This window comes from Balaenoptera musculus, chromosome X (genome assembly GCF_009873245.2).
Source record: "Balaenoptera musculus isolate JJ_BM4_2016_0621 chromosome X, mBalMus1.pri.v3, whole genome shotgun sequence".
Classification (NCBI taxonomy): Eukaryota; Metazoa; Chordata; class Mammalia; order Artiodactyla; family Balaenopteridae; genus Balaenoptera; species Balaenoptera musculus.
Genome location: NC_045806.1, coordinates 36541119 through 36555209, shown reverse-complemented (window position 1 = coordinate 36555209; position 14091 = coordinate 36541119). Strand labels below are relative to the sequence as shown.

The 14091-nt window shown below is 35.3% G+C and overlaps 2 protein-coding genes across 13 annotated transcripts in view; both read left to right on the top strand.

The window, feature by feature from the left end:
• Window positions 1-14091, top strand: part of CASK (calcium/calmodulin dependent serine protein kinase) — a 398598-nt gene that overhangs the window by 130220 nt on the left and 254287 nt on the right. The window lies entirely within an intron of this gene.
• Window positions 3952-4647, top strand: LOC118888475 (60S ribosomal protein L9-like). The gene has a single exon (XM_036839517.1). It carries the CDS (start codon window positions 3988-3990, stop codon window positions 4564-4566), a length of 579 nt encoding a protein of 192 aa, XP_036695412.1. The 5' UTR covers window positions 3952-3987; the 3' UTR covers window positions 4567-4647.

The following is a 14091-nucleotide window of genomic DNA, read 5'->3' as shown; positions in this document are numbered from 1 at the left end:
GCACAGATTTTGTTAAGAAAAGGCCAGGTCTAAAAATGTACTCTGTCAAGAAACAAGCAACAAATGCATAAATGCATACATAATGGGAGGTATTCTAATACAGGCTGACATGGAGTCTGTTAGGAGTGACTGAGGCAAAACCATTTGTAGAAGCCTTAATCTAAATCTTTTACTCTGTGACAGATTTCTTCTGTGAAGTCTGAGCATTTTGCATTGCCTCCCAAATCTTTTGTTAAGCTCTTCCCATCCTTAATTGTAGCAAAACATGCTGTCTCAATCTTTGCAGCGTGGTCAAAAAGCCCCATGTGGCACAGCATCATCACGGCACTGAGCAGGAGGGCCGTGGGGTTGGCCATGTCCTTGCCCGCAATGTCTGGGGCGGTCCTGTGAACCGACTCGAAGATTGCTATTTTTAAAGGATTTTTGTATCAATGCTTATGAAGGATATTGCTTTCCAGTTTTCTCTTTAAAGTTTTTACTGGCTTTGTTATCAGTAGAATCAAGTTATACTGGTCTCATGTAATGAGCTCCTTTCTCTGTTTTCTTGAACAGTTTGTGTTGAATTGGTTTTACTTTTTCTTAATGTATGGTGGAATTTACCAATGAAGCCATCTGAGCCTGGGATTTTCTTTTATGGGGCGATTTTAACTTATATATTCAATTTCTGTAATAGATACAAGGCTATTCAGATTTTTCTATTTCTTGTGTCAATTTTGGCAATTTGAGTATTTTCAGGAATTTGTCAATTTCATTTTATTTATTGGATTTATTGATATATCTTGATTATAGTATTTCTTATAATTTTCTGTCTCACATTTCTGTAGTGATGTCTCCTCTTTCCTTCTCAGTGTTGATAATTTGTGTTTTTTCTCTTTTTCCTTGGTCAGTATAGCTAGGGGCTTATTATTTTTATTGATCTTTACAAAGAACAAGCTTTTATATTGTTGACTTTATTTTTTATTCATTTTCCAGGTCACTAACTGCTTTTTTTCCCCTATTTACTTTGTATTTAATTTGCTGTTTTTCTGTCTTCTTAGAATGGAAATTGATTTCAGGCTTTTAAATCTGTTGTCATGTAAACATTTAAAGGTATAAGCTTCTGTTTTAAAAATTGTTTTAATTGCATCTCACAACTTTTTTTATATTAAGATCAAAATATTTTCTAATTTCCCTTTAATACCTTCTTTGCCCTGTGGGTTATTTTACAGTGTTTTTGTATTTCCAAATAATTGTTGCTCTTCTAGATATCTTTTTATTATTACTGTCTATTTCAGTTCCACTGTGGTCAGAAATTGTACTGTGTATAATTTCAGTCTTTCTAAATTTATTGAGACAGAAATTATCTTTTAATTGAAGTATTTAGACCACTTAACATATTTTCCGTAACATAAGATGTTATGGAAAAACCCAAATGAACTTTTTGGCCAAACCAATATAATGTAATTATTGGTGTGTCTGGGTTTGATTGTGTCATGATTTTATTTATTTTCTATTCCTCCCATCTGTTTTTTTGTTCTTTTTCCTCTTGTTTCCTGCCACCTTTAAATTTGTTGAGTATTTTTTAATGTGTGAGTTTATTTTCACTCTTTGCTTCTTAGCTGTACCTCTTTTTTTTAAAATGTGGTTGCTCTAGGGTTTAAAACGTACATGTTTAATTTATTGTGGTTTGCATTCAAATAACATTTTACCACTGCACATACAATATAAGCTCCTTACAACACTCTGTCTCCATACGGCCTCCCCCTATCCTTTGCACTATTCTTTTTGGATCTTTTGCTTCTTTATATGTTATCAACCCTAGGTATATTGTTATTATTTTTACCTTAAAGAGTCAGTTGTCTTTCTTTGACAGTTTTATTTCAATATTATTGATTTCCAAAAATCTGCACACATTTGAAGTGTACAATTTGATAAGCTTTGACATATGTATAAACCTGTTAAACCATCACTGCAATTAAGATAATGAAAATATCTGTTAGGACCAAAAGTTTCAGCATGGCCATTTGTAATCCCATCTTCCTGCCTTTCCCTGCATCCCCTCCAACCCCAACCATTTTCCAGGCAACCACTGATTTGCTTTCTGTCACTATAAATTAGTTTACATTTTCTGTAGAGTTTTATATAAATGGAATCGTATACTTTGGTTAGGCTGCTGTAGTGTATATCAATAGTTCTTGTTTATTGCTGAGTAATATTTCATTGTATGAATATACCAGTTTGTTCATTAATTGAGCTCTTGGTAGACATGTGGGTTGTTTCTAATTTGGGGTTACTGCAACTAAACTTGCTCTGAAATTCAATTATTTGTATATCCTTTTATTTCCCTTGGGTAAATGACTAAGAGTGTAATGGCTGAATCATATGATAGATGTATGTTTAACTTTTTAAGAAACTGTCTTAACTATTTTCCAAAGTGACTGTATCATTTTATATTTCCACCAGCACTGTATGAGAGTTCTAGTTCCTCTACATCCTTGACAACACTTGGTATGATCAGTCTTTTTAATTTTAGCCAATCTACTAAGTATGTATTGGTATCCCCTTTTGTTACTAATTCGTATTTCCTTAATGACTAATAATGTTGAACATTGTTTCATGGGCCAATTTGACATCCATATATCTTCTTTGTTGAGTTGTCTGTTCAAACATTTTGCCCTTTTTATGTTGAGTAGTTTTCCTGTTGTTGAGTTGTGAGAATTCTTTATATATTCTGGATATAAGTCCTTTATAAGATTTATGATTTGCAAATATTTTTAGCCAGGCAGCAACTTTTCTTTTTCTTAACAGTATCTTTTGAAGATGAAAAGTCATTAATTATGATGAAGTCCAATTTGTCAATTTATCCTTTTACGGATCATACTTTTGGTGCTGTTTCTAAGAAATCTTTGCCTAAACCAACATCAGTCAGAAAGGTTTTCCCCTGTTTTTTTTTGTTTTTTTTTTTTTGTAGAAGTTAATAATTCGGGGTTTTACATTTAGGTCTGTGATCCATTTTGAGTAAATACTTGTATCTGATACCAAGTATAGATACAAGTTCTTTTTCTTTATGCATACAGATATACAATTGTTGCAGCACTGTTTATTGGAAAGACTGTCCTTTCTCCATTGAATTCCCCTTGTAACTTTGTTAAAAGTTGGTTGTACATGTAAGTGAGGGTCTATTTCAAAACTCTTTATTCTGTTCCATGGACCTATTGGTCTGTCTTTAGGGCAATACCACACCGTCTTGAATACTGTAGTTTTATAATAAGTCTTGAGATCAGTATCAGTACCCCAACTTTGTTCTACTTTATCAAAACTGTTTATGCTTTTCTAGGTTCTTTGTATTTCCATATGAATTTTAAAATTAGTTTGTTAATTTCTACCAAAAAAAAGTCTCCTTGGATTTTGATTGGGATTATGTTGAATATAGGTGGTCCTTACCTTTGCATGGTACAGTGTTAACTGAAACATGCGCATATTGGAACCAAGGCCTCACCTTGCTTGGTTCTAATATGCACATTTTTCAGTTAACACAGTACTGTGCAAAGTAAGTACAGCCTGTGTATAGAATAATTTGGGGAGAACTGACTGCTATGGTCCAAATGTTTATGTTCCCCCCTCCAAATTCATATGTTAAAATCCTAATGCCCCATGTGATGGTATTAGGAGGTGAGACCTTTGGGAGGTGATTAGGTCATGAGGTTGGAGCCCTCATGAATGGGATCAATGTTCTTATAAAAGAGACAACATATTGCTCCCTAGCCTCCTTCCACCATGTGAGGACACAGCTAGAAGGCACTGGCTGTGAACAAGGTAACGGGCTCTCACCAGAGTGTGACTATGCTGTTTCCATGATACTGAATGTCTCAGCCTCCAAAACTGTGAGAAATAAATTTCTGTTGTTTATAAACTACCCAGTATGTGGTATTTTGTTATAGCAGCCTGAACAGACTAAGACACTGACATATTAACAATATTGAGCTCTTTGCCGCATCTACTGCGAGAATGAAGACCATTCTCAGCAATCAGACTGTCGACATTCCAGAAAATGTCGACATTACTCTGAAGGGACGCACAGTTATTGTGAAGGGCCCCAGAGGCACCCTGCGGAGGGACTTCAGTCATATCAATGTAGAACTCAGTCTCCTTGGGAAGAAAAAGAAGAGGCTCCGGGTTGACAAATGGTGGGGGAATAGGAAGGAACTGGCCACTGTTCGCACTATCTGTAGTCATGTACAGAACATGATCAAGGGCGTTACACTGGGCTTCCGTTACAAGATGAGGTCTGTGTATGCTCACTTCCCCATCAACGTTGTTATTCAGGAGACTGGTTCTCTTGTTGAAATCCGAAATTTTTTGGGTGAAAAGTACATCCGCAGGGTTCGGATGAGGCCAGGTGTTGCTTGTTCAGTATCTCAAGCCCAGAAAGATGAGTTGATTCTTGAAGGAAATGACATTGAACTTGTGTCAAATTCAGCTGCTTTGATTCAGCAAGCCACAACAGTTAAAAGCAAGGATATCAGAAAATTTTTGGATGGTATCTATGTTTCTGAAAAAGGAACAGTTCAGCAGGCTGATGAATAAGATCTGAGTGATCCAGTTACAGAAACTGCAAGAGGCCAGACTCATATGTGATATTTTAAAAACGAATAAAAGCTCTTTTGAAAAAACAAACAAACAAACAATATTGAGTCTTCCAATCCATAACCCAATATCTCTATTTTATTTGCGTTTTAAAAAATACCTCTCAGCAGTATCATGTAGGGTTTTTTGTTTGTTTGTTTGTTTTTGGCTGCTCCTCATGGCTTGCAGGATCTTAGTTCCTCTACCAGGTATTGAACCCAGGCCCTCCACAGTGAAAGCACTGAGTCCTAACCACTGGACTGCCAGGGAATTCCCACATTTTGTGGTTTTTAATGTAAATGTTTTCCACATATTTTGTGAGATTTATCTCTATGTATTTCATATATATGATGTTATTATAAATGGTATTTTTTAAGTTTTAATTTCTTTTTTTTCTCTTAGGATGTATATATACAATTGATTTTTATATATCAGTCTTGTATTCTACAATCTTGCTGAACTCTGTAGTTCTAGGGTTTTTTGTAGTTCCATCTTTTTCTATGTGAACTGTTATGTCAATTATGTCATCTTTAATACAATCAGCATTTTTTCTTCCTTTCCAATCTAGATTCCTCTTGTTTGGTTTTCTTGCCTTTTTGCACTGGCTAGACCCTCCAGTATAATGTTGAATACAAATTGTAAGAGCAGATATTGTCTTATTCCTGATCTTGGAAAACATTTGATCTTTTACTGTTAAGTATGATGTTAGAGATAACGTTTTTTGTGGATAACCTTTTTCAGGTAGAAGAAGTTCGCCTCTATTCTGAGTTTGCTGAGAGTTTTTTTTTTTTTTAATAGCTGCTTTATTTATTTATTTATTTATTTTTGGCTGTGTTGGGTCTTCGGTTCGTGCGAGGGCTTTCTCCAGTTACGGCAAGTGGGGGCCACTCTTCATCGCGGTGCGGGGACCGCTCTTCATCGCGGTGCGCGGGCCCCTCACTATCGCGGCCCCTCCCGCCGCGGGGCACAGGCTCCAGACGCGCAGGCTCAGCAGCTGTGGCTCACGGGCCCAGCCGCTCCGCGGCATGTGGGATCTTCCCAGACCAGGGCCCGAACCCGCGTCCCCTGCATTAGCAGGCAGACTCTCAACCACTGCGCCACCAGGGAAGCCCTGCTGAGAGTTTTTTATCAAGAATGGATGTTGGGTTTTGTCAAATTCTTTTGGTGCATTTATTGAGATGATCATGTATTTTTTATTTTCAGTTTATTAACATGGTGAATTATATTTACAGATTGATTTTATAGTGCTACACCAACCTTTATTCCTGGAAATTGGATGTTTATCTATAGTTTTCTTTTCTCGTAATGTCTTTATCTGGTTTTAGTATTGAGGGAATGCTGACCTCATGAAATGAGTTGGGAAGTGTGCTTTTCTTTTCAGTTTTTGAGAGTGGTTTGTGTAGAATTGATGCTATTTCTTGATTATTTGTTTGGTAGAATTCATCAGTGAAGCCATTTGGGTCGAAGTTTTCTTTGAGGGATTGTTTTTAACTAAAAATTCTGTTTTAATATAGTATAGGACTATTCTGTTTATATCTTCTTAAGCAAGTTTTTTTTAAGCAAGTTTGATAGTTTATATCTTTCCTAGAAATTGTCCATTTAATCTAATTTGGTGAAATTTATTGGTATGAAGTTGTTTATAAATTTATTATCCTTGTTGTATCTAAAATCTTCAGTGATATCATCTCTCTTTGTCCTTAGTATTAACTCATCTCTTTTCTCTCTCTCTCTCTCTTTTTTATCTTGATCAGTCTGACCAGAGGTTTATCACTTTCATTGACCTATTTCAAGAACCAGTGTTCTGTTTATTTTTTTCTGTTGTTTTTCTTGTTTTTTTTCCATTTCATTTATTTTCCCTTTGGACTCTATTTTTTCCTTTCATGGCCTTATTTTGGTTTAATTTGCTCATCTTTTTTCTAGCTTCTGAAGTTGGAAGCTAACATCATTGAATGGAGACCTTTCTTCTCTTCTAATGTATGTGTTTATTGCTATAAATGTCCCCCTTAGTGCTGCTGTAGTGACATGCCATGTTTTTATTAGTTCAGAAAATTTTCTCTTTTCCCTTTTTGGTTGCCCATGGGTTATTTAGAAGTGTTTTATTTAATTTCATAATATTTAAACTCAAATATTGAGTTCTAAATTAATTATGATCAGAGAACATACTTTGTATGCCATGAATCCTTTTAAATTTGAGACTTTTCTTTTAATGGCCCAGAATATGGCCTATTTTGGCAAATGTTCCATGTACAATTAAGTAGAAGGCATAATCTGCCCTTGTGTGTAGTGTTCTATGAATATTAATTATTTCAAGCTTGCTAATAGTATTGCTCAACTCTTCTGTATCTTCATTGATTTTCTGCTTACTTATCAATTATAATTGTGGATTTGTCTATTACTTCATGCATTTCTATCATTTTTGTCTTTCACATATTTTTAAAATAAAATATTGGCTATATTCCCTGTGCTGTATAATATATCCTTGTAGCTTATTTATTTTATAGATAGTAGGTTGTGCCTCTTAATCCCCTATCCCTATCTTGCCCCTCCCCCTCTTTCATGTATTTTGAAGTTCTGTTATTAGGTCATATACATTTAGGATTGTTATGCCTTCTTGATGAATTGACCATATTATTATTATGAACTGATGTTTTATCTTTGTTTTTCCTTTATGCAGTGTTTTTCCTCTGACTGCTTTTAAAATTTTGTTTTTATCCCTGGTTTTATGCAGTTTGTTTATGGTGTGCTTTGGTGACTTTCTTTTTTTGCATTTTAATCTCCTTGATACTCTTTGAGCTGCTTTTATCTGTGGCTTTATAGTTTATATAACATTGGGGGAAATTTTGGACATTATTTCTTCAGGATTGTTTTCTGTCTCCACCTCTCCCATCTCTCCTTTGGGGGCTCCAATTACATGCACGTTAGACCCCTTAATATTGTCCTACATGTCACTGAGCTTCAATATTTTAATTTAAGTCTTTTTTATCTCTTGAGAAATGTGCTCTACATTTGGGAAATTCCTGTTTCTGTGTCTTCAAGTTCATTGATGTTTTTTCATACATTGTCTCATCTTCTGTTTAGTTCATCCAGTGAGCTTCTCATTTAAGATAATGTATTTTTTCAACTCTAGAAGCTCCTTTTTGTTCTTATTTCTTCTATTTCTTACCTCATTATGTTCAATCTTTCTTTTAAATCCTTGAATCCTTGAATCCTTTAAATTCCTAAAAATTTTTGGATTTCCTGCCTTGCAATGCCTTCATAGCTGTCATTTATAGGTCTGTTTGTATTGATTAGCTTTCCTTTTCATTTTTACAATTTGCCTCTTCCTTCATTAGTCCAGATCTAAAGTAGCCTTTATTCTAGGGCTTAATTTAGCTCCATTACTTAGATGTAACCTTTCTGAGGTCTCTACTGATTGTCTTTAGTGTTCAGCAAGGTCTCCCTGCAGTGACTGGTTAGAACTCCAATGTCTCCCTGATCTCTTTGCCCAGCCTCATGGAGTTTCAACCTATACATGCACAAATTATTATTAAGATAAAGACCTATGGAGTTCTTTGTACAGATTTTTGGAGCTCTTTCTATACCTTAGCTCCCTTCTCTCTGATACTCTGCCCTGAACATTCTGTCTCCCTCATCCTCCCTGAACTGTGTTCTCTCTGTCCTCAACTCAGTGACACTGCCACACTCAACTTTGTTTTCCTCCTTGTTCTGAGAAGTAGAAAATGATAGCCAGGCCTGTCATTAGGCATGCACTCCCTTCATTTCCCTTTCCATAGGAATCATAGTCCTTTACTGTCTGTTGTCCCAATGACTGAAAGTCTTTGTTCAGTTTTCTAATTGAGTGGGAAAAGAGTTCTGTTCCAATTAAATTTTCATGGTTTGAAGCAGAAGTCATTATCATGGTTTTTAACATAACTGTAAAGAATCTTAGTTCTAATGAGTTTGCTTTCAGAAAGAGACAATATTATAGAATTTTGTCAAATATAATGGGTAGAACTTAGCTTGTTTCCACTGATGCTCTAGTTGGAAGACTATTGCTGTATTTCCAATATGGTTAAGAATAGAAGTTTGTGAGTTTGAAATAGAATAGAGTTTTACAATGACAAAAATTAATTATACAATAATACGCCCACAGTGGCTAACATTTATGTAGCATTTTAGTAGTGCAAGGTGCCTTGTGAAGAAATGTCTCAATAGTTCCTCATTACAATGTGATACAGGTACTGTATTATGCCCATTTTACAGATGAAGGAATTGAAGCTTAAATGAGGTTAAGTGACTTGTTTAAATTCACATATCAATCAAGTAAATGACGGAGCCCACATTCAGACTCAGTTCTGTGAAACTCCCAAGGCCCTGTTGTTCATCATCACCATTCCATGTTGCCTTCAAAACAAGTGGATGGCAGCTGTGACTATTATGGGGTCAGCTTCAGAATTGGGAGTCTGGGATGCAATACTTTTGGGGCCCATTTCCAGGTTTTGTATAGCAGTCTTTCTTGGGTCACACTTTCACTGCTTTTTGTTTCAAAAGGTCAAGTCAGGCATCTTTTAAGCAACACTTCTGGTCAGGTCTGATGGCATCTTCCTTTTGTCTGCACATGACTGGAAATCTAAGGAGAGGCTGGGTGGTTGGAAACCTCATCATTGGCCATCATTTTTATTGTAATTGCATTAAAACCATTTTTTAAGAATGATAAAGCACCATGAGAGCAGAGATGACTGGAAAAGTGGTGGCTAGGTTTATAGAAGCAAAGCATTCACTAATTTTCTGTCTGAAATTATTTCAAAATAAAATGATTAAAATTTTTTTAAATTACTTAAAATCTTTGTGGTTTAGCTTACCAACTTGCTATATTAATGGGTTATTTGTATCATTTTGAGTTTTATTTCTAGGTACTTTTTAAAATTTCATTTTGTTTTATAATTATGCAAAACAATCTACATGGTTCCAAAGACAAACTATAATAAAAATAAAAGAAATGTATTTTCAATCCCTGTTACCTCCCTCCTCTATAAGTAATCATTTTCATTTGCTTTGGTTTATTTTTGATTGTCTTTTCTTAAAAATTATAAATGTATGTGTGTTTGTAAACACATACACATGTGCATGTTTGTATACTTCCCTCCTTCTTACATATAAGGTGGCATATTCTACACTCTATTCTGCATCTTTTTTTTTTTTTACTGAAGTATATTCTGGAGTTCACTCCATAACGATATACAGATTGTCCTTGTTTTTTTTTATATGTATTCCATTGGGTTCACATTCTTTCAAAATCTTATTTTGTAAATATTTATTGTCTGCTATATATATCATCTACCAAGGGTAGTGCATGACATTTTGCAATAAACAGAAATATGCAATATATAGTCTTCACCCTCAAGAAACATCGAATTTTAAAATACTTTAAAAAAATATATACCTCACCCTGATATACAGTAGCTGGTCCAGTAATACTTTTAATTTTTACCCATCTACTTTTTAGAAAACACTGAGTAGAAAGTTTTTTGGTATCTACTGTTTCTTCATTTAATGTTATTTCAGTAGTGTTTGTTAGCATCCTAGTGAATGCATCCCAACATTTAAAATACTTAGATATCTGATCATAAGGTGTGTGGCAGAGGAGTATGCATCTCTGAATGCATGCTATTTCTAAATATTCCCCATTAATTTCAGTGCCTGTGAAGTCACAGTGTACCATATAGTCTGGATTACTGTAATTATACTGTCCTTTTAAAAGCCCAACATCCCCCTTTTATTCTACAGTACTCTAACCATTTTTTTAATACCAGGTTCCTATTCTACACCTCACTTCTCTGCACTCTTCTCCAATATTCCTTATTTCTTTAATAGCCCCACGTCGTAATGATTTCCTTTGAAGACTTATGCAGTGCCGTGTGGGTACTCACCTGTGGTAGTTTGTCACAGCAGTGGCCGTATCTGTGTTAGGCAGTACCATTTTTACCTCTGTGTTGGCTCCTAGGGGAACTGACTTTATCTCAGGATCCTGAGTTGGACTTTGTGTCTTTGAATCTGGTGTGTTTCCTCAGAGTAATCTTGGTTACACCTTGGGTTTCCCCTCCTTGCCCCACCCATACTTTTTTTTTTTGCCTATGCTCCAGTAGTGGCCCCATGGTATCATAGTATTGTTTGGCACCTTCTGTCCTTGACCTAGTGGCTCCTAAGCTCGGCATATGATGCCCTTTCCCCCTTCTCCCTCCCCTTTCCTCACCTGCCCTCTCTGTTTCCTAATCTCTTTTCACTCACTAGATATTGCTTCACTCAAGAGTAACCTTTGTCCCGAAATCCACAAATATGAAGCTAGGAAATGTCTGTGTAGTCTTCCTGGGGAAAGAAGCTTCTTAAAGTCCTTTTATGCTTCCTAGTGAGTTTGAGATTGCAGCAAGGTTAAATAGCTGAGAACAGTGAAGGAACGTGTTTCAAGAAATTTCATATGATTTCATTACATAAATGTGGATTTGGTAATCTGGCACCTATCACATTAATTAAAGCATTTCCCACAGTGAAAGCTTCTGAGAAAATAAATACTATGTAAGAAGTACCCTCACAAAAACCTTTTTAATTCAGAAAGTTGATTCCATGCTCACAAAATCAGCATTTTCTCTCAGCAGGCATCACAACTAATGACATTCATGAGACCCATGCCATATTTTTTTTAAAAGAGAGAATAAAAATGGGCAAAACTGAGAATTTTAAAAGGAAGTTATTTCTAGTGGTCTGTTTGAACCTTGTAATTAACCAAGAAATAAAACAGGGAAAAAAACCAATTTTAACTGTGGTTTTTAGTACTCCATTACCAGTGGATCAAATGACATATAAGTTGGGAGAGTATAAAATGAATGCTTATGTTAAAGTGAGAGAGCCATCAGTCTACAGACAAAAAAAGCCTTATATTTAGTTCACAGTATCCAAGACCTGAATGAGTCTTACTACGGTTTAGGTAATGCTTTTTAAAATTTCTATTGTTTTACCAAAAGATTTTTTTTCTTTTAATATTATAGAGGAGAACAAACACTAAATTGCCTAATAAATGAAGTTTAAACAAAAGACAAAACAGCTTGAAATTGCTTCCTTTTGTTGGTGGTGATATGCTTTTGCAGCTTCAGCACATCACATCAGCTTTGTTATCCTGTTCAAGGAGCTTTATAATTTGTAAATATAAAATAACAATTCCCCAAAAAGAGGAGAGCCTTGACTGGTGTTCAGCTTTTTACAAAGCAAGCTTATTAGAGATCCCTGGTATCACCTTAGTAGTTTCAGTTAGAAAAATGGACTTTCTAAGGACCCTAGTTCACAGTTGTACTCTCTCTCTTTTCTGTCTTATATGTCTTAAGTATTTTGTTCTGTTGTATTTTATTTTTAAAAATTTATTTATTTTTATTTATTTATTTTTGGCTGTGTTGGGTCTTTGTTGCTGCACGCGGGCTTTCTCTAGTTGCGGTGAGCGGGGGCTGCTCTTTGTTGCAGTGCGCGGGCTTCTCATTGGGGTGGCTTCTCTTGTTGTGGAGCATGGGCTCTAGGCGCACGAGCTTCAGTAGTTGTGGCACACAGGCTCAGCAGCTATGGCTCACGGGCTTAGTTGCTCTGCGGCATGTGGATCTTCCTGGACCAGGGCTTGAACCCGTGTCCCCTGCATTGGCAGGCAGATTCTTAACCACTGTGCCACCAAGGAAGTCCCTGTTCTGTTGTATTTTAAATGTGTGGATATCTGTGTGTGTATATATAGATAAATATTCAGTGAATGGTGGATTGACAACTGTGTAAGAAAATGTTTGCACCCAGCCCCAACAGTTCTAAAGTTCAGTATGTCATAGGGAATTGGTGGGAGAATGCAACCAATTGCATATTTTTTCCCAAATCACTTGAAACTCATTGTTACACTTTTTTCTTGAGATATGGATAATATATTCCCTATAAATTGAAATGCACCTTGAAGCCCAAGAAGTGGGTTAGGGAACAATGAAAAAAGTACACTATATTATTTATTTATTTTTAACTTTTTATGTTATATTGGAGTATAGCCGATTAACAATGTTGTGATAGTTTCAGGTGTACAGCAAAGGGACTCAGCCATACATATACATGTATCCATTCTCCCCCAAACTCCCCGCCCATCCAGGCTGCCACATAACATTGAGCAGAGTTCCCTGTACTATACAGTAGGTCCTTGTTGGTATATACTTTAGAAATGAAAATTCTATAAATGGATAACTATATATTTATTCCCCATCTTTAACAGATTTGTATATTTTTTCCTAGTGACTGTTATAGCAAACAGCATTTACTTTTTCCTTGTAGTAGTTTTTGTTTTGTTTAGTTTTTTAATTTGTAAATATTCAAAATCTCACCAATCTTATCTCTACTTAATGTCTCCTCTTTCTTCAATAATCATAAATGTATGAGTTCTGATGGATTAAATATAAAGGTCTATTCTGGTTTTTTATGTATTTGAGTTTTACTTTTATCTAAGTAATATAAGCATATAGGTTTTAGAAGTGAAATCATACTACTTTTAATAACAACAAAAGGCAGTTTCTGTCCTAATTCATTCCAACACCACCAGTTTATTATCTAAGGCAACCACTGTAAGCAGTTTTTGCTATTTCTTTAGTAACACTATATGCTTATATTTCTTTTCCTTGATTTTATAGTTTTCGATATTATCAGTATTGACTTACTATTATGAAAGATGTAGCTCTCTTATGCTGTTACCTTCTGTCCCTCCTCACTTGCCTTCCCCCATTTTTAAAACATTATTCATATTTGAGGCATTAATATAATGTGATTATATTTCTTGTGCAATTTGTTATACCTGAGGTAAACAGTTAACTTATTTCTTTCATTGCTTCATTACTATGTATTATAGCTAATTCATCCCCAGAGTACCCCACCGAACTATATATAACTTCTCTCAGTACATTTAACCCCATCAGATAATTTATCACATTTTTTTTTCTTGGCAACAAAGAGCTCCCTCCCTGAGCCCTTCATATGTTTCATTCTAAATTGGTTGCAGTCTTGGCCTTTTGGACTATCATCATGAGAATTATCTTTGCCCTTTATCTGTTCTGGATTCCTTGTTTCCTGGATTTCCTATATTTTTCAGTTTTCATCTTCATTTTGGTAGAGTATGTCCTTCAGTATCTTCTGGAGGAAAGGTATATTTTTTGAGATATCTGAAAATGTCTTTATGCTACTCAACAATCTGATAGTTTGGCTGGGTGTAGAATTCTAGATTGGAAGTAGCTTGCTCTTAGAATTTTGAGGAAGTATATCATATGGATAAAAGCTTATACTATACAATCAGATAGCTTGGGTTCATGTCTTACTTACCAGCTGTGTGGCTTGGGAATGTCACATAACCTCTCTGTGCCTGTTTCCTCATCTAAAAATGGGCATAATAATCTTACCTACCTCTAGAGTTATTGAGAAGAATAATTAACAAAAATAAAGCACTTAGAACAG